The sequence below is a fragment of the Ammospiza caudacuta genome, chromosome 4 (genome assembly GCF_027887145.1).
Source record: "Ammospiza caudacuta isolate bAmmCau1 chromosome 4, bAmmCau1.pri, whole genome shotgun sequence".
Classification (NCBI taxonomy): Eukaryota; Metazoa; Chordata; class Aves; order Passeriformes; family Passerellidae; genus Ammospiza; species Ammospiza caudacuta.
In genome coordinates, this window is record NC_080596.1 from 70430819 (window position 1) to 70454806 (window position 23988).

The 23988-nt window shown below is 34.4% G+C and overlaps 1 protein-coding gene across 1 annotated transcript in view; it reads right to left on the reverse strand.

Annotated features, from left to right (window-relative positions):
- ARAP2 (ArfGAP with RhoGAP domain, ankyrin repeat and PH domain 2) overlaps window positions 1-23988 on the reverse strand; it is a 113842-nt gene that overhangs the window by 46055 nt on the left and 43799 nt on the right. Inside the window, exons 10-16 of the mRNA XM_058804342.1 lie at window positions 11599-11714; window positions 10205-10404; window positions 9373-9458; window positions 8507-8689; window positions 6654-6828; window positions 5046-5180; window positions 1356-1500 (exon numbers count right to left, since the gene is read on the reverse strand). Of these exons, the coding sequence (XP_058660325.1) occupies window positions 1356-1500; window positions 5046-5180; window positions 6654-6828; window positions 8507-8689; window positions 9373-9458; window positions 10205-10404; window positions 11599-11714 (1040 nt within the window). The remainder of the gene's footprint in view (window positions 1-1355; window positions 1501-5045; window positions 5181-6653; window positions 6829-8506; window positions 8690-9372; window positions 9459-10204; window positions 10405-11598; window positions 11715-23988) is intronic.

Consider the following 23988-nt stretch of genomic DNA (forward strand, 5'->3'; position numbering starts at 1 on the left):
CAATTTATAGTATGATTTTGCCTGTGACCTCTTGTTAGATGCCAAATAGATGGAGTATGTTTTTTCCTTTCAATGCTGAAGACTGAGATTTGTCTAAATGTGGAGAACTGAGCATGAATCACTTCTATAATTTTCAATAGCCACTTGGAAAATTATATAAACACACAGTTCTGACTAACAGAACAGACATTTTTAAGGACCCGCTGTTGCACTACATGAAATGTCAAATCTAAGTAAAGTTTCTCATAAAACTCCTCAATCTCAAGTAAAGCACAACAGGAAGTTAGTTATTTCCAAACAGTGAAGTATTCAGCCAACATGTTTTTTAATTTAGTTATTAACCTAAAATTGAACCATCTGGAAATGCAATAAACAATAGGTTAGATTTGAACACAGAAGAAAAAAGTGATTTTTTTTTCTTTTTTCTGGGTACCACAGAGCTACTGCAGAATAGTGAAGGTCACTTCTCTGTATTTGATGGCATATTGAGACATCACCATGTTTCAGGATCTCTCTCCCCTCTAGCAGTCTAAGTCCTTTATTCCCATTATCTTTTTCAGGAGCTTACTGAATAGACTATGACTTCTTTGCAGACAATTTTGTTTTGTAACTAAAAGAATTACAGTATTATACTATAGAAAGTTATTTTTTTTTTAGGTGCATATACACAGATTCAAAAATAATGTGCTAAGGAATCTGTTAGACAAATACAAAGCATATTTTAAACAAAAATGTTGCACTAAAGAAATTGAGTATCACTGTAATCAGATTTAGGTCACTCCCTATGTGATGTTTTCCACGAACAAATGGGATGTGAGAGAGTTATAAAAAAAAAAAACAAGATCTTCCCCACCCTACCCCCCCCCCCCCCAAAAAAAAGAAAGAAAAGCTGGTTTCTTCCAGTTAAAAATGTTCATCAGTTCCACTGTTGTCCTCAGCTACAGAACTAAGAATGGATTTCAAAAACCAATGCCTCTGTGACCAAATCCAGAAGCATTGTGGAGAGCTCTAGTCTGCTGCATTAGAAGGAAGAAGCAAAGCGAGAATTTTGGCTTGAGGCAGAGGTCAATACTAGAAAGAAAAATGAGTATTAATTGTTCAATTTATCATCATGCAACCTTTCAAGCACTGAGAATATTCATTACAGATTTAAAAAGAAACATACACATCTAATTTAAGATGCCCTTTTAAATTACCCTAATATTTTCATTCTATCACTATAAAAAAATCCCTAAATATGACATAGCACTAATTTCTTGAAGTCAGAAAAAACCAGCTATTTTTCAAAATTGCCTATTCAAAATTCAGGAAAAAATGAACAGTTTGTTTACTGAAATATGAATTCAGGAGCTTACCCTCTATTTAAAAAGAAGTCTGACTTGTGTACTACGAGACAGATAACTTCATTGATGTCAATCATACCATTAGGAGTGGTAGTTTTATCATTTTCATAGTAGCTCAGAAAGCCACTTTCCAAAGTGCACCATCTTTTGTTGCAATCTGTTATTAAAAAAATAGAAAGGTCAGATTTTCTTCATTAAGTTTTTTTTTTTTTTTTTAATAGGTAAATACAAGATGGAGAAAAAAGGCTGCAGAGCAACTTCACTGAATTATTTGGTATTTTTAATTACAACTAAATGTTTACTTCCTCTTATGTCCTAAAATATGAATACAACACATGACACAACATAGTAATGTCTATTTGCTACTGAAAATAGTCATAAATTCATTCTAGCTTATGTCTATTTCTTAGAACAAAATCTGAGGTCCATCTGTTTCCACTGCTGCAGACAAATAGATCATAGAAGAAAATACTTTTCTTATTTTCCACTGTCTAAAAATTCCTATACAGCTGGCAAAGTACTTCTGAGAATTTGGTAAAACAGATCTGGCAAAAAAAACCCAGAAAAATCAAACAACAAAACCCAGTTGTAATCTGAAAATATTAACTATTTTATCTGATATTTCATGCTTTTTCTGTTGTTTTCTATATGGTTTATATAAGTTTTATAAATATTTTGTACTACTTATTAATATTTCTTTATATCATGCTATTTGCTATCTAGTGCTATCTATATTCTGTCTAAATACAAATGTTAAGTACTAAAATAAACATAAAATAAATGGCTTGGTAACGTATTCATTTATGAGAGCTGAGCACCAAATTTTAAGGTTTTGAATGTTCAGGGCTTTTTGTCCCCCAGCTTTTCCTCCCTCATCTTCCAAAACCTATTCTGTAAAACAGCTCACTACTTCAATATTCATTAAACTATTAAACTCTCAAGGACAATTTTGGAATATCGAAGCTTTTTAAAGGGATCCAAAAAACCTTTTACACTAGAAACAAAAGCAAAAATCAAACTTGAGCCCCTAAACCTCTAAGCTTTACTTTTTGATCCACTCCATCAGAATAGCACCAACATTTGAGCTCTCCTCCCGCTGATATCAACAGCTGTTAATTAACAACAACTCTCCTCAAAATGCACGCACCCCTGCTGAAAACACTGATGCTGCTGTAATGAGAAGTACACACAGAGCTGGCTCTCCCCTGTACTGAGACACACATAATGAAAAACGAGGCTGTACTTCCAGGTGTTCCACCTGGTTGGGACAAAACCTTGGTTAATTCACAGCACTGAATGATTTCTTAAGTGTCCCTTTACCATTAGGGCCCAGTCTACAAAGGGATAACAGTTTTCTGTGACAAGAAAGCACTTAAATTTTCAGCCCTTGATGCTGAAGACAAGACTGTCCCCTGCCTCAGAGATTCCTAACACGGAAGAAGAACTTAATTCTAATGATTAAACAGCTTCACAGGATTCTGATCTGGAGCCCTATCCACATACAGCATAAAAAAAAAAAAGGCCCGAAATTTGTCTAAATGCTGGGAGAAAATGGTGCTCCCCCTGGGCTGCAAAGGCCTCAATTAACTCATGGCAAGTCAGAACTGCTTCAGCAGGAGTTCCCTTCTCTACAACTAGATAGTTAGGTCAGATTTTTGAGGTAACATGACCTTATTTGAATATCTACAGGCAGAGGAAGGAACTGAAATTTTCTCCCCCATTAGTACTCCAACCCTCAAATTACTTCCTAAAGAGAATGAAAAATAGTATGTCCACTTATTCACAATAATTTGCAATATGAATATTACTTCATGTTAGTGAGATTTAGAAACAGTTCTGGACGTAGTGAAAGAAGAGAAAAAGAAAGATTATATATTTTGTATTTTGAGTAGCAAGAAGTACTTATGTCATACTGCTTTTTAAACATGGCAGAGATAGATTAGAGCACTAAGGTAAGAGCAGTTTCTCATTCAAAGTTGCAGGGTTTTTTTTGTTTTTTAAAGTACGTCATTACATCTCCCTCCCTTGTGTCTCGTTGAACAAAAGGTCAGGGAAACTATCTCCTATGTATCTGTAAAGAGCCCATCCCAGAAATATCAGTCCTGACAAACCCATGGGTAATTGAACAGCAATACAAAAACAAAGTAAACAAATGCCCACGCCCAAAAAAACAAACAGTAGAACACCTACCATCTTCAAGACACAATCACAATTTCAGAGAACAAAACCTGACCTCAGAGAAATCTGGTTCCTTTCCATTTATTGTACGCTCCCTCAAGTAGTAAGTGCAATGGTAAATAACAGACTACAAACTTTCAAAGCAGCTTCATTTCTGTCCACAGAAGACTTGAAATGGAAGACAGTCAAAATTTCTTATCTGGGGGCTTTCCTTATAAATTTTAAGAAATCCTACTAACAATGCTCAGTCGCAGTACATCTCCCCCCCAAAATGCTACAGAAGCCATTCTGTGAGCACTTTCAGCCAAATCTTCAATCTATACAGGTATTTGGAAATGTGCCACTTCTAATATGGCATTGTGTCAGAAGAGATTGCCTTGTATCTGCTCTCCACTTGACTAAGCACTGACTTCTGGGTTTTTTTAATAAACTTCTTTATGAATATATACAGATATCCACAGCACAGAAGATCAGGCTTGAACTTGGAGCAAGTAGTAATGAGCTTTTCAGTTAATACATTGTTTCCCAAATATGCTCCACGCAATTTCAGAGCAATCCCAGATAAAGTCCTATCCAGCAGCAGTCCTCTGTCAAAACAGGCCTGTTTGTCAAGAATTGCCAAGTTGCTAGGACATGCCTGTGATCAGGCATTAGCACAGTCACCACCCAATGCTTTCAAGAATTTGGAGCCACGTTAACATACAGATTCTTCAAAAGCATATTTAAACAGAATTTCTATGCTTTAGCATACTTTTAATATCCATTAAGAATATTAAAGGCATATGCCATGAGAAAATGGACACAATCATACAAAAATATGTATACACTAGTGCAGGATGGCATGTACGGATTTTAGAAGTAATAAATTCAATAATAAATCATAACAGATTTTAAAAATCCGTGTTATTTGTTTAGATGCAAGAAAAATATAGGAAGACAAATGGGAAGAAAAGGGAAAAATTACCTGATAATACCTCCCTCTCTCAGAAAAAAAAAGAAAAACAGTAAACTGATATGCACAGGGGGCCGTGTATATCTACTGTGATATACATGCATTATCCCCCCCACAAAGCTCAAGTTGTCATAGAGTCATTGTAGATGCTCATTTCCACTTGGAAGATTTTGTAAATTCGTGAGCTTGAGAAACACCCTACTAAAAATTCAGTGCTACTTGTAAATGACTCCAGTAATAGAATCATTTTAGATGAAAATTAATTCTTGGCACTAATCTAAATATAATTAAAGCAAGAAGTGTTTCTGTTTGTTTCTTATTTATCAATTACTGTGTTTACTGAACAATTTTTCAGAACTTCAGTTTTCTTCCTCTGTCAACTATTGAATGAAGAGATCAAGACAAACAGTATTTTCTTTATCTGAAAGAGGTCTACTGAATCAAAAGAGGACATTTCTTATCAAAGACATTTCATCTCAAAAAAAGTAGTGCAAGAAGTTAAAAATAATAAAATTAATCCAAATCATACATATTCATGTGTTATTCAAATACATAAATTGAAAGTTAAATACCTTCTTTTAATTTCTTCTCTGAAGGAAGCTTAGCCGCATTAGAAGAAACTTGGTACAAGAATTCACAAAGAAAGGTGGAATGTGAAGAATCTTCAGAGAAGCCACTTTCACAACAACGATCATAGTTTGGGAAATCTGCTCAAAGACAAAGGAGTAAAAACTATACAGGTCTTCATTTATATCAGTTAAAGCCATTTTTCCACATATCTAAATGCATGTCTGCAAATATGCAGTTGATCTGCAGTATCTTTACTACAACACTGATAAAACTTCCTGGTTTTATTTTTATAATAAGAAAAAAGGTTCATTAAAAAACCTGGTTCACATTTGTTACAATGTCGCCATTGTCATCCACTGCTTGCCAAGGTAATATAAAATACTGTTTCCTGATGTTCTGAACTTTGATTTTCATCCGTTGTGTAACATACTACAGAAGGAGATTGCTTCTCTTGGGGGATTATATAGAGTTTACCAGCAACTCCAGCAGCAGACAGACAACAATTCTGGGAATCATCATCAACAGACACTGTCTCCCCTCCCCTAAAGATAAGAACATGATGGTGCTACCTTGGCTGGAGAAAAAAAAAAGTAGAAAAGACAAGTAAACTTCTCTCTCCATAACCTTAGGACCACTTGGGACCATAGGTAGCAAAGAAATCACCACATGTCTGCACCTGACTGAGCTCCACATCCTATGACCCAGTGCATGGCACTGGCCTGAGCAGTACTCAGGCAGAAATTTAGACACTGTGTCTGCCCTTGGAAGCTTTGATTCATTCCTGTGTTTCCCACTAATCCTTTTTTTGCTCAGCCTGAATGTGAATCATTGTCACTTTGCAGAGTGACACAAGCCAAGAGAAAGCTGGTCCAGGACTACATCCACATATTTTTATTTTTTCAGTGTAGATCAGTATGTGAACTTTCAGCCCCTGATGGTTTCAGACACTGCCCAGCGCTTTTAAAAGAAAAGCTCAGTTACATCCATGCACCTCAATACATTTACTGTTAAGAGCAGCTTTCTGTTTTCAAGAGCCTCATAGCAGCCACACACTGCAAACAGAACTGTTCACTTCCAAGCCAAAGTTTATCATTTGCTCCAAGCTGCAACAGAAGCTGTGATGGGAAAAGGAGGTTTCTAGGATAGATCTTACTGCAGGTTCAAGAGATGAGTTTTATTTTGGGAAGAGAGTTTGTGAAAAAAACAGCTAGGTCTGTGTGCAGTAGGAGTGGATATCAATTTAAATATCCTTTAAGGAGAAGAAAAAGCACTAGATTAATTCTTTAGACATATGTTTGTGTACCCATTTTTTTTCTGGTAAAAGACTGTTAATATTGGCAAGAAGATGATGGGTTTTTTCTGTGGTATAACTAAGGGTATGAGATCTATGACTTATCACTGTGTTGTCTAAGTCCTAAACATGATGTCTGAGCAAAACAGCAAAACTGCACGCAAGTGAAATTGTGCTCTAATAAAATATAGTTAATGCCATCACAACTGCTTCTCTGATATACCACTATTCTTCACAGCAAAGCCAATTCTGCTTCTGAATTATTTCCTTCTCTTTGTCATAATAAAAAATTAGATCAAAAGAACAAAATGCATCATACCTGAGAACTTATTATGGTACAGGAATTCCATCTGCAGTCTTTGTCCAGCTTTCTTGGCCAGTAAGTATGGGGTGCTGTTAACAGGGTCTCCAGTGGCACACATGGCATCAGCCCCACTGAAGAGCAACATCAGAGTTTCGAGCACATCTTGCTTGACTACAGCAGCACACAGGGCCTTATCAGAGAGAGGGGACACAGGAAGTCTGTTTAAATTAGAAAGTTACTGGCAACAAATACGTGCAACCTAGACTCAAATCCTTTCAACTCTGATATAGCTGTACCATGAACACTGAGAAGTACCAGAAACCATGAAGTATTGGCCGAATCTAGAAGAATTCAGCAACAAAAATATCCCAAAATATCAGCCCAAACCCAGCAAAACATTGCTTTCACAAATTGCACTTTGGAAAGATAACATGAGTAAATACAATTGGAGAGGAAGCTTGCTGTTTATTTGCATCAAACTACTAAATAAAAACTCTTACTATTTCAGACCTCAGAAGTTCAACAAAAGAGATGAGATTAGATTCTCAAACTCTGTTGCTGGGACTCATTTTGAAATTCCTAGGTAGATTTTTAAAAACTCCCATCAGTCAATAAAGCAAACTACTCTTTTTATTAAGATGTATTATAAGACACATTAAGTTAATTAATATATATTAATTTTTTTTCACTCTTTTTATTAACCTGTATCTTGATACCTGTTCATCTTCCTTGAAATTTAAACAGCTCACCACATCCTAAATCATGAGTCTCCTTTTATTTTTTGAATACACAGACAAACATAATAAACTTAAACTTTTTTTTACAAGATTTGTCCAAAACCATAAAACCAAAAATAGTTACACAGAGCAACTTATTCCATTAAAATTTAAATGACTTAATATTTACTTAAGTTATTTAGTTAATGAATGAGTTTTTCTTAAATGATTAAGGCAAAAGTCACTCAAAATAGGAAGATTACTCCTATAAAATTTAGCTGTTCTAATAAACACATAAACACCCAGGACGCACAAGATAACAAAGACAGTTCAGTAAAAGTTCTAGAATTACTTTACAATTAATGCCTTATTACATTGTAATTTCATGTCTCTGCAGAGAAGTTGATAACTTTATCCAATATTTAAATGATTATTTGACATATATCCTTCCCCACAAAAAACAAACCCCACAATCTCTGTATATCCTTTGAGACAATTTGATTCATGCAATTGAGAGCACTGAATTGCAGAATGCATTAAAACTGTTCTGTATTCAGTAACCCTGAAAAATCACTACTCAAGCCATCAGATCTTAGAAATCAGTGAAATGGACATCATTTCTACAGAGACATTGAAAATTGAAGTTCTCTATTTTACAACTTTAAAGAACTTATTATTTTTGTAAAAGTAGAGAACATACATTTTCCATCATTAATTTAAGCTTTTACATTTCCAATAAGCTACTATGTAAGTGTGCATCAGTTATTTTCACCATTAATGACAATGAATCATCTACTATATTTGAATGTTAGATGTCAGACGAAACACAGAAGGAAGTAATCCAAAGAAATGAAGTGGAAATTTGCATCCCTAGACTATGGTTACATTAAAATAAAGATCCAAATTTTGATGGCTCAGGAAAACATAGGAAGAACTACAATAACCTTCATCAAATAAACCAACAGGAAAAATAATAAACTAGGTAGTTATGCAATGACTACTGCAAAGGCTCCGAAATAACCCTTATTCAACTGTGTCAGAATGTCACTCAGGACACTGAATTAATTTCTTACCAGTTTAACAAGATGACCAAATTGCAGACAGATACAATACAATCCAAAACATGGTATTGGCTTAACCACGCTGTGTTACCTTATTCAGCTGCTCCTTGGTTTTGTAGTGGAAAGGCGTTTTCCTGAATTTTCCCTCTTTGTATTTTTGTGTAATGAATGCTAATCTTTTTTCTGCAGGGTCATCAATATGCAATTCTTCATCTGGAGGAAGATTTCCAGCCCAAAAACTGTTTGCCCTCTTATTTCCAATGATGATAAAGATCTGGATGAGATGCAGGGAATAAATCAGCAAATTAGTATGAAGGATATGAAGCTAGCCTCTGAACAGTTCTCAGCTGCTAAAAGTTGAAGAAGAAAGTTACTAAAAAAAGAAAATTTCCTTCAGGAGACAGCAGCCTCTCTCAGTCACTGCCTATGGTCATCTACAAATGAATAATAAAGCCAGCAGCCATCATTTACCATCAATAGCAGCCAAGCTTCAGTTACAATACTTCATTATATATTAGAAAATATTAGTTCAAGTTCAGAGAAGAGTAGCATGTGTTTTAAAGAAAACACTGATGGCTCCAACCCTCTCTGTCAGGACCACTATTTACCACCACCCTTTTTTAACATCCCAAGCAGCAAAACTGGTAGTGACAAGTTTCCTCTCTTTTCCACTTTCTTCATCTTGAGTGCTCTCCAAAAGCATTTGATTTCTTTTTCCCCTGAAATATTAGGTACTTGGAGAAATACTAAGAGAAACTACATTTTGTTGGCAAAACAAATATTTGGAATTCCTGAGAGGTACATGATGCACAGTAACATCAAAAGCATCAAGTCTACTGTAACACCATATTGTTTAGCAGCTGTATGTTCAGTTTCCTTAACAGTAAAGCAGCAAATACCTCCCTTTCATACACTAGGCTTCAAGATGGAAAAAAGAGTTAGAATATCACAACATACCTCAATAAGTTCATTGCTCCAAATGCTTGCATCCATTTTTAGACTCCGGACCTTGGAATCTCTTGGTCCTAAAGACCTGTGTTGTCCTGAAAATCCAACAGCATTACTTAACTAATGCACTTAAACAGGGCTTCTCTTCTGCTTAGATAAAAAAAAAAGTCATGAAGGCAGATTTATTCTACTTGCTGTTTTTAAAAAAGGTGGGGTTTGACATTTGAATAATTTAAATAAAAAAATATATTTTTTTAAAAAAAGTTAATTTCATTTGATAGTAATGAATAAAAAAATAGGCTGTCTCATGTAGACTGTTTCTGGGATAGCTTGATTTGAAAGAAAGCCTAGAATTATAAATTATTTCCTTGAATCTACACCTTAAGCATTTCAATATAAAACATGACAACTGTATTTTGAGCAGTATCTGAAAAAGCTATCCCTATTGGCAGTAAAATATGTGCAGATGTAAAAAAATTAATACCCAAAATTTATACACTGAAAATTGTTATTCTTTGGCATCTAGCCTTGCGAAAGCCATTTCTTTCCCATGAAGTGTTAGCATGTCTTAATTTCCACTAATTGTGAAGGATGATTCACCTGAGAGAATTCAATCACTACAGACATGTCATTTATGCATGGAAGTGCTTTAGAATAAGGCTGACCTTGGTACTAAAAAGAAAAGTTATGCTCACGTTTTGTTTCTCAAAACTTCTATGAGAGTAACACTTCAAAAATAAAAAAAAAAAAAATCAAAAAATAATGTCAATTCAAGGACATACATAGATATGCAAATATGACATTTTGTGGAACCCACACAGCTTGTCATTAATTACTCTACCTGCACACTTCTTACAAATGACAACACAGAGATTGATGGATGCCCAGTCAGGACCGGGAGCTTTACAGTCAGCGCAGCTCCTGTTGGACTCATTGAACCAAATCTTCTCAGCTACTTCATAATCAGATAGAGTTTCTGCTATTGATTGCTGGAGTGCTTCAATCCAGTCTTGTTTCTCTCCTTCTGACTCTGCTGTAAAGCTGAAACAATTGACTTTTCTGTGTTATTGATCTTTATTTGAAAGCCCAATTAAACATGGTCTGTGGCCTCTTTATTTATTATATTTACACCCAAAATCACAGTCAAAAATCTTCCTCCACACAGATATAAATCCTAAGATAGAATGTATTATTTTGTATTTTTGAATTCAATGAAACTTGCTCTGTTTTAGCATTGTTTTCAACAAAACCACTACTAGTATAAGGTATGTAGCTTTTGTAACATTCATGTAACATGCCTGAATTAATTTCAATCTTTTTATGTTACCCATTACCAAACTTAAACACTGAACTTTAACAAAAGCATAGAATGACATCAGGAAACATGGAGAATTAAATGAGAATTAAAAAAAGACTGGGAATTGAAAAAACTACTGAGAATTAAAAAAAATTACTGAGAATTAAAAAAATACTTGCTTTTCATTTAAATTTATCTTTATAAAAATTAAATAATAAAAAAAAAATCAACACAGTCTTGTCTTAAGAAAAAAATCAAAGAACTATCTACCAACTAGCAACAGATTCAAATTGCTGATCAAGACTAATTTACCTGCTAGCTGACTGAGAGTGAAAGTATTTCCTAACATTTAACAATCCCAGGAGAACAAAGAAATTTCCTACTTCGTTACAACATTTCAGTTAAGAAACACTACAACACTTAACAAAAGGCTTTTATTAGCATGTACTTTCATTCCCTTAAAAATCATTACAAGTCTCAGCAATCAGTCAAAGTAAAACATTCAACTACTTTCAACCTAGGATTTCTACAAGGGATAGCAAATGAAAGCTTCTTTTCAAATAAAATGCATACGACTAAATGGATGCAGCATTACTTCACTATTGAAGTTTATTATTCTTTAGGATGAAGTCAATTTGTGAAAGTGGAGGAATTAATTTCTCTTTTTTTTCCTTTTGCCCTGGCAGAGAATGAACAAAGAAGGTTACATAAAAGTACAAACCTGTGGACATAATATGCCTAGTCAGGAACTAAGAGATGAAGCACACAACTAAACAAATCAAAGAACATCCTCCCATTTTTCTAAACACTGCTGAACATCCTTAATAAAAACATTACCTTTTCATCCAACCTAGCTACAGCACTGCAGTATGAAATCAGCTTTTCTTTAGTGCCTTAGTTAATTGCATATTTTGTAAAGTAAATACTCAACTTCTTACCTAAAGCTTTTATAAGGAGTAATTATTTCAAAAGATTGCTTTGCAGCCCGATCCACTTGTTTTACATTTGCCACATTCATAGGGATTAAAGTGATACCAAATCCTGTCTTAAAGTCCTAGAAAAAAGATAATAAATGTTTAGAAGGTTATCATTCAAGAATAAAACATGTAAAGAAAAATTATTTCGTCATGGTCCAAACAAAACGAGATCAGTATCAGACATCTTTGCCATAGTATATAAGCCACTTCTAATTTTTTAATGGATAAACAAACCTCCACTAAATTTTGTCCAACCAAAAAGTTTTCAACTGCTATAATGACCTTACTTGATCGTTGGTAAGAGTAAAAATGCATGATCAAACTATTAATAAAGGAAAGAATAAAAAAAAATGTTAAACACTAGATTGCATGAAAAGGTAAATGCAAAATTCTGGAAGGATCTAGCTTAAATCATGATTTAGTGTCTAAATAATCTTTAGAAATCTAAATCCTTCTAACTGACAGCAGTTTTTCTTGCTTTAAGACTGAGCGTTTTAACAAACTAAATGTGTGTAAAATTCTTTCTTAAACCATTGATTCCTCATGCTTCTGATGTAGAACATGAACTAAACATGTCTTTGAAAAAAGATCCTATGCAGCAGCTAAAATAGACAAAGAGCTAGTTGTGATTCAATAATAAGAAAGTATTTTTATCTTAAGTGAACACGTGAAACAAGTGAAATTGTTTGGGGTTTTTTTATACATGGAAAAATGCACTAAAAAAAAAACTTTTGTATTGGCAGAATTGTGAAATAAAATGTGAGCTCACACTGAGCTCCTGTGAGGGCCTCTCAAACTGTATGGATTTTGGAAAATCAGATGAATGCATACATTATTTCTTATCTATTTGGAGTACCATCTGCATTTCCTCCTTTAAATTTATTTACATGTTGATCTCAAGGCAGTCACTTCCACAAGTGTAATTTCTGGAAATATTAGCATACTTCTTGAGAATAGTAAACAAATCAGAACCAAAACCAAGCTGTATCACCCAAGCAAAGAGCCAAATTCATATATCTTACCATTTGCATGTTCCCTGTTACCTCTCACATAACAAGTAGTTGGGTACAGACTAATAAAAATAAAAGCACTGAAGGGTAAAAGACTCAGAGCTGCCTGCCTCTGAAGAGAGGATTGTTTTTCTAGTCAATACATATTTAAACCTGCATCACTCGCAAGTTTCTGTTTGTAAGATTCACAAATTTTTGAGCACTAAGAAGTATGGAGAACTTCCTTCACAAAACTCTTCTAATTTTATTTCCCTATTTCAAGCATGAGCAAATAAAACTATCATTGTATCCAGGATTGCTAAGGCTAAATCCAAGAAAAGCCACATATATGCGTGTGTCCATGCACAAGCAGAAGTATCAATTGTATCACACGAGGCATTGAATAGAAGAAGGCCCCAAAAAGCATAATAACATCCACTAAAAGATGAGATTTTTAGAATGACAGAATTCCTACAATTTAAATATACTTTGAGATAAGTTAGCTAATGTTTCCTTGCCAGACTTCTTATTAAGAATTTTTGGGGTTTTTTTTACATGCCATTATTTTTGACAGTAGCAGTGGGGAACTAGGTGTGAATTTCAACACAAATCTTTATAAAATGTAGAAGCGTTTCAATAAGTAATCTATGTTAGCTACTCCTCAAATAATTTGTTTTAGAAAATAGACAAAAAATAGAAATGATTTTAAATACTTCCCCTTTTCTTCCACCCTCCTATTCTGTAACCTAGCATTTTTATTCTCTCCCCTCATCTTCAGCCCCCACTCTCTTTGTGTATAAATCAAGGGGTTTCATACTGACACACCTGCCTCAGAAGAGAGCAGAGACTTCTGTTAAGCCTACACAGTCCCTAATTCACCCTGTATGGGAAAAGAGTGGGCAGAAAAACCTCCTTTGAGTGTGAACTTGACAGCATCCTCTGTAGCAGTGAAGCATTCTTAACTTCACATCACCAGTGAGAAAAAGAGGAGCATGAAATAGTGAAAAACAAAAGGCTAAGGAAAGAAAAATACAAAACTTGAATTTCTGTCAGTGAAATGAAAAAAAAAAAAAACCTTACCAAAACAACTCAAAACCATTACCTCTGTAGAATTAAACGGTTTATGCTTCTGAGATGTAAACTGGTTGCAAGTTTCATTTGTTGATTCAAGTATTTCAAATTATTTAAAATAATTTGCCTTAAGAAATCCTGATTTTTTAATGAGAGGTAATAAGCCCATCCTTGAACCTGCACAGTGCAATGCATTCTTTGTTTATTAAATAACAGCTGAAAAACCACCAGAAGCCATGGTTAAAAGGTGTTCAATACACTTCTAGGTCCAGAATAAAGTTCACTGAAGGTAAATGATGAACAAAGACAACCAAAATTATAACTACCTTACTAAGAATGATCAAAGTTCCCTTGTAGAGTAGCTTCCCTTTAGGCACTTCCTACTGGGGACAGTCATAAAAATAATGCAAATAAGAAAATGTATATGCTCATCTTCCCAAAAATGCTTCCAGCAATCTATGTACTTAAAAGTCCCTAAACAAACAGCTGCAGCAAAGATTATACTTACTAGCCACTGACAGACACATTCTCAAAGAATTAAAAGCCCAACAACAACAACATGCTTTGAGGTCTCTGTAGGATTTTACTTCATAAATTTCCCAAATACTGGTTGTAAAAAAAGGAATTCCTTTTGTATATGAATATTATATATTATTAATATTATGATAACTGAGAATTTTCAATTTTTTGCCTGACAACTGAGAATTTCATTACATAACATAAAAGGAAAGAAACGCTAACTAAATTTCATTAACTTCTTATCCCATAATGTTTCTTCTTGAAAATATTTATTCTATATTCCTTTCAGACTGTTTCTTATGCCTTCAAACAGCTGGTTGCACCTCCTTTCCTTGGAGCAAAACAGAGCAAACTGCATGGAAGCAACCTGCCTCGTGAAGATCACACAAATATTTACGTCTGTGAAAACAGACACCAAAATTTGTAGTACTTCATTTAACAATACAGAACCAAGAAAGCACTCTAGAAACAAAGTACATTAATTTGAAAGTCTTTACCTTTAGGTGCTGCACAAACCTGTCAAAATTTGCACTTGTGTGTCTGAACAACCCCATTAAAGAAAGAATAACTCATTATGCTTTACATTCAGCAAGGGCATGAGAACTTACAATGCTGAATTCCAGTGTGAGGAAGGTCAGAAACGTTAAGAAACTTGAATCTACTTTTCAGAACAGAATATGGTGGCAAATTAAGCAATTTCATTGGTGAATTAGAGTGAAGTTATTTCCATAATGGTCCAAACAAACTCCTTAGGGTAACTGCACAACATTTGGCATAAACCGGGCTTTGTGAGTGACAGGTACAGCAGAATTTAATTTCAGCGCTCAGAATTGTATGCTTTCAGGAGTGCAGTCTTCTTCTCTACTTCAGAAACAGAAGTGGGAATTGGTACAGAGAAGAAAGAAGTGCTCCACTTTGAAAGATGAATTCATTCACTTTGAGTGCACAGAAGGACAATTGGGCTATTCAAGAACTATACAAAAAGTATCGACAGCAAAAGCAAGCAGTATCTTTTCAGAATAAGAATTGTCTTGCTTCTACCCACTGAAAGCTCATTGTTTCAGATACACTGAACTGCACTATGATTTCTGACAAAGGCAGAAAAGTTTAAGATTCAAAAATGCACAGAGAAAGATGAGGGTTGGGTTTGTTTGGTTTTTTTTTTTTAATTTAAATATAGATACAACTTAAATGTCTATAGTTATACTATCTGCATGAATTCTAAGAAAAGCTGAAAAATGAGTTGACAGTAAGAGCTTTAAAAAAAAACCAAAAAATTCTCCATAGATATAATAATAGAACCAAAGTATTCACTAAACAGCACAGTTAACTGAAAGCTAAAAATATCAGGGTGAGTACTGGCTTTCTGATTAGCTGTTGTTCCTTCCTGAAGGGTGTATTATTATAATATGGAATTGTTGCTGTCATTATCATCCCTGTCTGAAAAAGACATAACCTATGAAAACCAGTCATCTGTATATAAATAATGAAATTATTTAACTTTTATTTTTAAATATACCTTTAACGTGTATCTATAAGAGCCTCTCAGTGTACAAAACTGTCCTCTTTATTATGCATTATCTTTTCATAGGCAAAAGCTGTCCCATGACAGGCTTTGCTAACATTTCTTCAATTCTATTTTGGATGAAATTCATGAAGATTCAAAATTAGTCTCATACCTTTTCTAACATACCACCACCATTTTACAGACACAGAAATAAACACCAAGGCTAAGGAACACTGAAGTATATATGTATAAAATCATGCAACTATATCTGAACAAGTGAAATTTTCAGAGCTGCTGGATGCCTAACTTTCAGTATGTTGTCTTAAAAAGACAGACTTGGGCACCTTTCTGCCTACAAGTCGTAAATAAATTTCTAATCAGAGCCTGAACCTTTTGACTCTCAGTGAACACACTTGCTCCAAAAAATGGCACTTCTAAAAATTCTCTTCTGCTACCTATAAATGTCTCTTCATACCTATAGGTATATTTATATACCTATAAATATTCTCTTCTGCTACCTATAAAGGAAAATTATTTTTCTTTCTATTTTTTCCCTTCCACTTGGTTTTGTTCCAGTACACTAGGGCTGGCATTCTTGTTGGTTTAGTCAGACCAAAATTCATCTGAACACAGGAGTTCTATGTCTTTGCATGCACTGTCTTTCATGGATCTAACATTAGCTCTCCAATGTATGAAGTTGATTTAAAAAAATCTTTGCATCAGGAAAACATCTCAGAGAAATTAAACCAAAAAAATGCAGCCACAATTATAACTTTACCCATACTCCTAACATAAAAATAAAAAGTTAACTAACTTAAAATACTGAAATAAAATAAATACCAAAAATAAAAGGTTAGCTAACTACTACTTTCATATTAGAAATATCAATCCATATTTTTATCTCCTTCTTTTTTGGTAGAGGACTAACTGGATAAAAGCAACAGCAGAGAAAAAGGAAAATTGCTTACATGAGTTCAAGAGACTATGTTCCTACACACTCACACATACATATACATACATAAGTATATATCCTAATATATAAATGCGTGTTTGTAGCTTATTTTGAAATAAAAAGAATACAGAAGTACAGAACTCTGAAGTACAGAAATAGCACTGATAGATGTTGGGAACACAACACTTTTGGAAATTCTACATCAATTGAGTATTCTCACTGCACATCAGTTTCCTTCCTGTGTATTATGAAATCAAGGTGCATTTGCTTTTTTTGTCTTTGGCTGTCAAATCTTGAAGACATGCAATATTTAATAGTGTGCATGCAGACAGACAGATAGATATCCAACAGTGATAAGAAGTAACAAATGGAGAACATTATATTGCATATAAAGATATATTTACACACACAAACGTGTATGTATGTGTTTATAAATGCACATTTTTTTGTTTCCTTTTTAACAGCTATCTTTCATACCACCCTAACACTAATTTATAAAAAGATTATTCATATTTCTAAAACTACTCTTGTCCTCCTGCCCATACTCAGAACAATCTTGACCTTTAATCACAGTATCTCTGATCAGAGTTCCAAAACAGGACCTTACATGGTTCCTTGAATTTACCACTTAATTTGCAACAGCTCTTTAGATTTACCCTGGGGAAGTTACCACGAAGTTTGTGACAGCCACACTACTCCTGCAAGATCTGAACATTCCCTTAACAATTTAGCAATTTAGATTTAGTCTTTTCCTTCATTCTTACCCCATGATATTTGATTTCTTCCAAACAACCAAATTATTCCAGAGAGAGAAAAAGCCAGAACTAGAATCATTCAAATGAAGTATGCATAGTTTCTTTCCTCTCCTTATTATTTGGAGGCATTACACTTCAGCCTTTCCAGCTATTAAGGAGGGCTAATTTCTGCAACAGAAATATGGGAAAAAACTGGCTTCCATATTAATAAAAAAAATTAAGACCTTTTTATATATTAAAGACTTTAAGAAAGAGTGACTAGTAATGCAAATTGCTTTGATGATATTAAGTTTACACAAGTTTATATTGGTTTCCTCTCCTTATATATGTACTGAGCTTAGACCCCCATTTATTTTTCATCAGGCTTCTCTACATCCCTCATCACAGCCCAAAACCTTTTAATATAGATTTCCAGTGACAGTTACACATTGTGGACTGTAATTCAAAACCCATGTAAGTACTCTGTCTTACCGTCTTCTAATGAGGTCCCAAAATACAACCACAGTGAAGCATACAGTATATAATTACACACTCAAAAAATAATGTTAAAAGAACATGAAGGTTGCTAACTCAAGCCCTGATGAGCAAGGAGATGCTAAAATTCCAGTGTTCTGTGCATGTTAGCTCTGTAGCTGGGTGCTCATCTGTTATGCTACGTGAGGTAGTCACATCATCAGTTTTAAGTTCTTCAGTTAACTAAAAAATTCTTTTTCCCATTAGAAAATAAAAATAATGATTCATGCTACTTTTGAAAAAAAAATGGTAATGACAACCTGGCATCCAAAATTTTAGTGGTTACAAAGAAGGGAGACAGCAAATGACAAGAAGGGCCACTTGGACTAGCTCTAGTAAGTGCCACGTAGTAAGCTTGCCTGCAGTCTTTTGGATATACTGCTGGAATACATCCTTCTCTGTATCATTCCACATCATTATTTTATTAAAAAATGTAATACCTGCACTTTGAGATGGCTCTATGATAAAAGCCAGTACATAAGAAGTGGGAATAACTAAGAGATTACTTTAAAAAACGCATTCCTGATGAACACTCTAAGGTAGTTACAACCTTAGATGGCACTTCTCATTTAAGTTAGAGATCTCTCTATTCACTTACTACAGGAGCAATTCAGAATCCTCACTTCAGCAGTTATATGTATGTATTTTGCACTATCAATACAATTTTATATTGCTTGATTATGCACCATCAGGCCCATGCCTCGTTTGTTGTATTGGATGGATCTAGGACACATGAAGATGAAAGCTCCCTTCCTTTATAGGCTGCAAAATACAAAAAAAAGATGAGGAGGACCACATAATTGAAGTGACTGAATACTATATTGGAGAGTTAGCTCTTATCTTTGCCTTTTCCAGTTTCTGCTCAGTGTAAATCAAAGCCTTAGCATACAGTCATTTCACTATACGTTTTTCATTTCCTAGTATCTGACTTTATGCTCTAGGGTTTGATTTGCAGAACTGCTGAGCAATTGGAACTCCAGCCAAGACCTATGAAAGCAGTATTTTGAGCAGGTATAGTTTGACAGAGAACTATTCCCTCCCAATCACCCATAAAAGACTAGAAAAACAGAGAATGCTAAATATATGGATATTTGAATCCTTCATTCTGTTTCTCAGAACTGTGTGGTCACATGGAGGAGAAAATCATCTTCCTTTAACTTACAGGAACCGATGAAAAATAAAGTCCTCACTGCTCCTCAAAGAACATTCCTTTATCCGTGAAGGAATAATTTTAATGTAAGCACTTTTCAACAAGATCAACAGTGTGCTACAAAAAAGGCATGGGCTATACCATGAAAAGAAATTGAAATTATCAAACAATTACTAAATAGACAATGCACTGAAAGAGGCAGTGATCCTGTGGAAGGAAATAATACATTATAGTATCTACTACACAATATTATAATGAAGTGAAATTAAGGTCTTATTTCTAAGACCAGTTTTCCCATGAGTAGAGGGGGACAAAAGTTTGTAACTGAGGTAATGTTACCAAAGGTTTTTGGCTGAGTTCTTCAAAAAAATTAGGTTTAAACAACAGAGGAGCATTTGTCTCCCCATGTAACCCCAAGTAAGCTTTTACTCTAGAAAGATCCTTGGCTTCGATCAATTTCAACATAATAGCAGCCAATGAATCTTCAGGTCTTAGCAAGACTTAAGGAAAGTAGCTCAGAACAGAGAACATAGAGTCCACATTTCCCCACATCTTTACTACCCAGTCCCATAAGAAAAGGCTTTACAGTATGGTCACAGTGAACTGAGGCAAGATGATGCAATCTGTAAAGGGATGTGCAAAGTCACCAGCCACAAACACAAATATATCAATTAAAAGCTTCTATTTCTTAATCCTCAAAAACAAAGAGAGAATAAGACAACAGAGAGTAAAGATCATAATTCCAAATATATATACGTTTCTCACTTGTGCTGAAACATGCTAAAAGGGAAGAAACAATCCATGCTTCAACCATGCCATTTCAAATAATTTGTATGTATGCAAATTATGTACTTCAGAAACAACATATGCAAGTTCAATCTAAGAACCTGAATTCTACATAAAGATGTACATTTTGACACAAAGCAATTTAAAGTTATTAGTGGAAAGTAGATTTCTTGACTTAAAGATCATTCACATTCCTGCTTTAGAAATATACTAAAGGACCTGAATTCTTCAACTATTCCACAATTCAGAGCTCAGCTTTCACTTTCACACAGAAAATGTGATTCAGACCATATTCCATTCTTCAGACATATGTTTTCTTTTTCTTGTCACTCAACATACTAGGAAAGCAAGATGTCACATCTGAGGCACACAAAACCAAGCATCAAAAGCAAGCTGCTAATACTGCACACAAAACCCTCCTTGCTGTCTTCCCAAATACCCTGACAGGTAGCCAAGCAAGACAGACAAACCTGCTTCCTGTGTTATGTCCCCCTCTCCCCCAGCACACACTCATAAGAGAAGCGTAGGCAAAGTTCCAGTTTGAACAACTACAGTAACTCCCTTCCAGCAGGGCTCCTCTGCAGCTTGGAGCTCACTCAGAAATCAGCACCTTGCTGCTTCATGAAAAATAAAGAGATGACATAAAGATGGCACAGCTAAATAAACATGTAAATAAAAGTCAACGCCTGTCAGGAGCAAGTACAGCCTACATTCAAGGCTTTCACCGTTACTTTATTTCCAACAGCTATTCATAACATCGCCTCTTCTTTAAAGAGGCAATCATGTTCCTTAAGATGCACAACTTCTGACACACAGAAACTCATTCCATTTTAGAGCCCATTTCTTGCTACTCAATTCACATCTTTTTCATCCCAAAGGGATACCAGTTTAATATATGCAAATTCTAAAATTATGTGGAAATGCCTCAATTTTCCTCAATTTTAGCATTTGAGCCCTTCCAACTTTTTTTTCCATTTAGCTGAAACAGCTATCCCTATAGTCACCATCTCAAATTCACACACTATTTTAAACACTTCCCTGCAATAAGCACCCAGAGAAACTCCTGTTCATACAAGGACATTTTTAAACATAGATATTACTATTACAGTTTAAAGTAGCCATCTGGACTCTTCTTTGGAAGCGCTTCACAAATGGAAGACTTCTTAGATTTAGCAAGACTGTTCTCTGGAGACCAGAAGGATCTGTGAATTTTAAGATACCACATATAGCTGTAATTTTCTGAATTCATATCTACATAATCTTCTTGCCAAAGCTTTACACACACTCCAAAGATCTTGTTGTGTATTCATAATCCAGAAAAACTGATGAAAAAGTGTTTGAAGTCTTACAGGATGGACAGATCGTGACCATTTTTGCAATACCTTAAAATCTACAACCACTGTCATGCAAAAATAACAAACTTTTTGACTGGTCTTTTAGTACAGTAGTCACTAGACAAGGGAGAAAACTGTTATGACATCCCCACTGGCAAAATTCCCTAATGAACCAAAAAAGCCTCCAAATAATGGAGAGTCTGCTTTCCTCCAAAATTTGCCCATGGTGATAAACAAATTTGATATTAACAAAAGAAGTATCAATGACCGAGCACAGTGCTTTTACTTACTGACTATAAACAGCAAGGTGTTAAGACAAACAGTCCTCACAGTAAATATCAAGACTTCTTATTTATTTACTACCTCCTTCTTCAATAAACTGAAATTTAATTCTATGATGTGGTATTTCACAAGTAAAAATATTTAATAACTAACATAATTCATGATGTTTCAATAACCACAAACAAAAATAGCATTTCCTGATGGAGAAATTTTCCAAAGCTTTATTTTTACTCACAGACCTTTTTAATTTCCAATTAATCTGCATGGCTCAAAATAATAACAAAGGGAAATTAATATTTTTTAGAAGTTTCAAAAGTTTTTGGAGCACCATAAAAAGAGCACTAATTATTATAGACATTTTCACATCTAAAAAAATGTATTTATGGCTATCTGAATATAATCCAAACATACTCCATTTTCTCATGACTGGATCCCTATGGGACTTTCCAGCTGATGTTGATAAAAAAAGCAGTTTAAATTTCTGATCCCATCAAACTGAATTTCTCTTCTGAGATGGTGTATATTGAAAACACACGCATACCCACAGACCTTATAAGAATAAATGAATGAATTACATGAAACATGCAGAGCTCTAGACTGTGCTAACCGCTTTTTCCAGCTTGGGAGATTTTAGACACCTTCTGCGTAGAGAGCCATGAAGAAAAATGTTTCACTTCACTTTAACAGCTGACATTATGATCTTAAATTTAAAAGGAAAGAATAAGCCAAGGAGGGTACAGACCCTCACAAAAGCCTTTGGCCACACACCATAAACTCTCATCTATTTATTTCTCACCTTTGCAGGAAAGAAACATCAAATGCCATAAAATTTCAGATTTGTTTAAAATTTGAAATTCAGACATTTTTGGACTACTTGAACCAAAAAGATAATGTTTTTCCTTCGGAAATACAGAAATAAATATTTAGTAGAAGATCTAAATTTTGAGAGCGTGCACACATATTCATTAACTTTGAAGAATGTGTCAGACTTCATGGAGGTTCAAACTTTTTCTAGAAGCCAACGTAAAGTATAAACTTACCATTAATGCCTAGAAACAGCAACCTAAGGAGACCATATTATGATTTGTGAATTCTTCCCACTTCTGTAACGCTTACTCTAAAACAGTGAAGGGACAGCAGCACCAACAGTTTTGCCACACATTCTTCTGTGCCTGGACCAAGGGAGGGCTGATGCCATGACAACAGCAACGCTGCACCACAGCTTTTTTAAGCTGAATCTTTCCTAACTCAGTCATTTCAGCATTATGTCTCCTGCTTAGACATCCTCCTTGCATTTGGTTCAGCCAAAAACAGAGTGGGGTGGGCTTGGAGTTTTGTTTGTTTGAGGGATTGGTTTCCTTGTTTTTATTTATAAATATTTTCTTCTGCTGGCTATAGATTCACTCATACTAATATCTTTCTATGTGACAAACAAAGATGAAAATAGCAGATAAATGCAGAGAAACTGTTTTGAATTTTTGTAAAGCAAAATCACTTGGACACACATACAGCTACTGCTTAGCAGCGATTCACTTTCATACTTGCCTAGGCTTTATGCCATGAAGGTAGTGATGTCGCATAAAAAATATAAAAGTAAATATTTAAAAGAGAGTTTCAAGAATTAGTACAGTTTACAAATAAGCAGTCTACTTCTCACTACTTAAAAATACTGAAGTGGCTGAAGTGCTAAATATGTATAGAGACTACTGAATTCCTAGTAAATCCATTGTAAATAAGTTTTATTATGAGTCCATGTAAAAGCCACTGCTATTTGATTTTAGTGATTATTTTTTTTAATTTTGATTTTACAATTATCAAAGCTAAGATGGGCAACTATGACAGCTAAAGAAGGATCCAGCTCTAAAATATCTGCACTACATTCATGTTTCAGGACTGTGTGTAGAATTAGTATACCCTTCCAAACGAACACAATGCCTTTGTCATAATGAATGTAATCTAATTTTTTAATGAATATCACCTCCCATCACAAATTTTTAGTTAAAAGCACCTTATGTAAAAACAAAGTAAATTCAAGCTTTCAATGAAATTATTTTCTTCATAATGAGAAGCAAAGGCTAATATCTAACAGAAAAGGACAAACTATTGTAAAAATATGGAACAACTATTCTCTAAAAAAATGTACTTCAACAGATTAGAAGTTAGAAAGCAACCAAAATCCTTACAAAAGAGCCCTCCACATACATCTTTCAAATGAACTTTACACTCTGCATTACTATCTAGACAGCTAGTTAATAGAAAGAACACTAAAAATAAAATCTTAACAAATTATCTCCATTTACACATTTATCTTCTGCTTGTTTCATTAAACTTCCTGTTGCCACCCACTGAAAAATACAGGAAGGTCTTTAAGGACCTACAATAAGCTACAGATACGTGGCTCCTTTGTAGCATACTGATTCCACCTGTCTTCTACATTCGTTTCACTTCTCCAGTCTCTCTCTCATGCCCAAATCCTTACAAGCAAGAAATAAA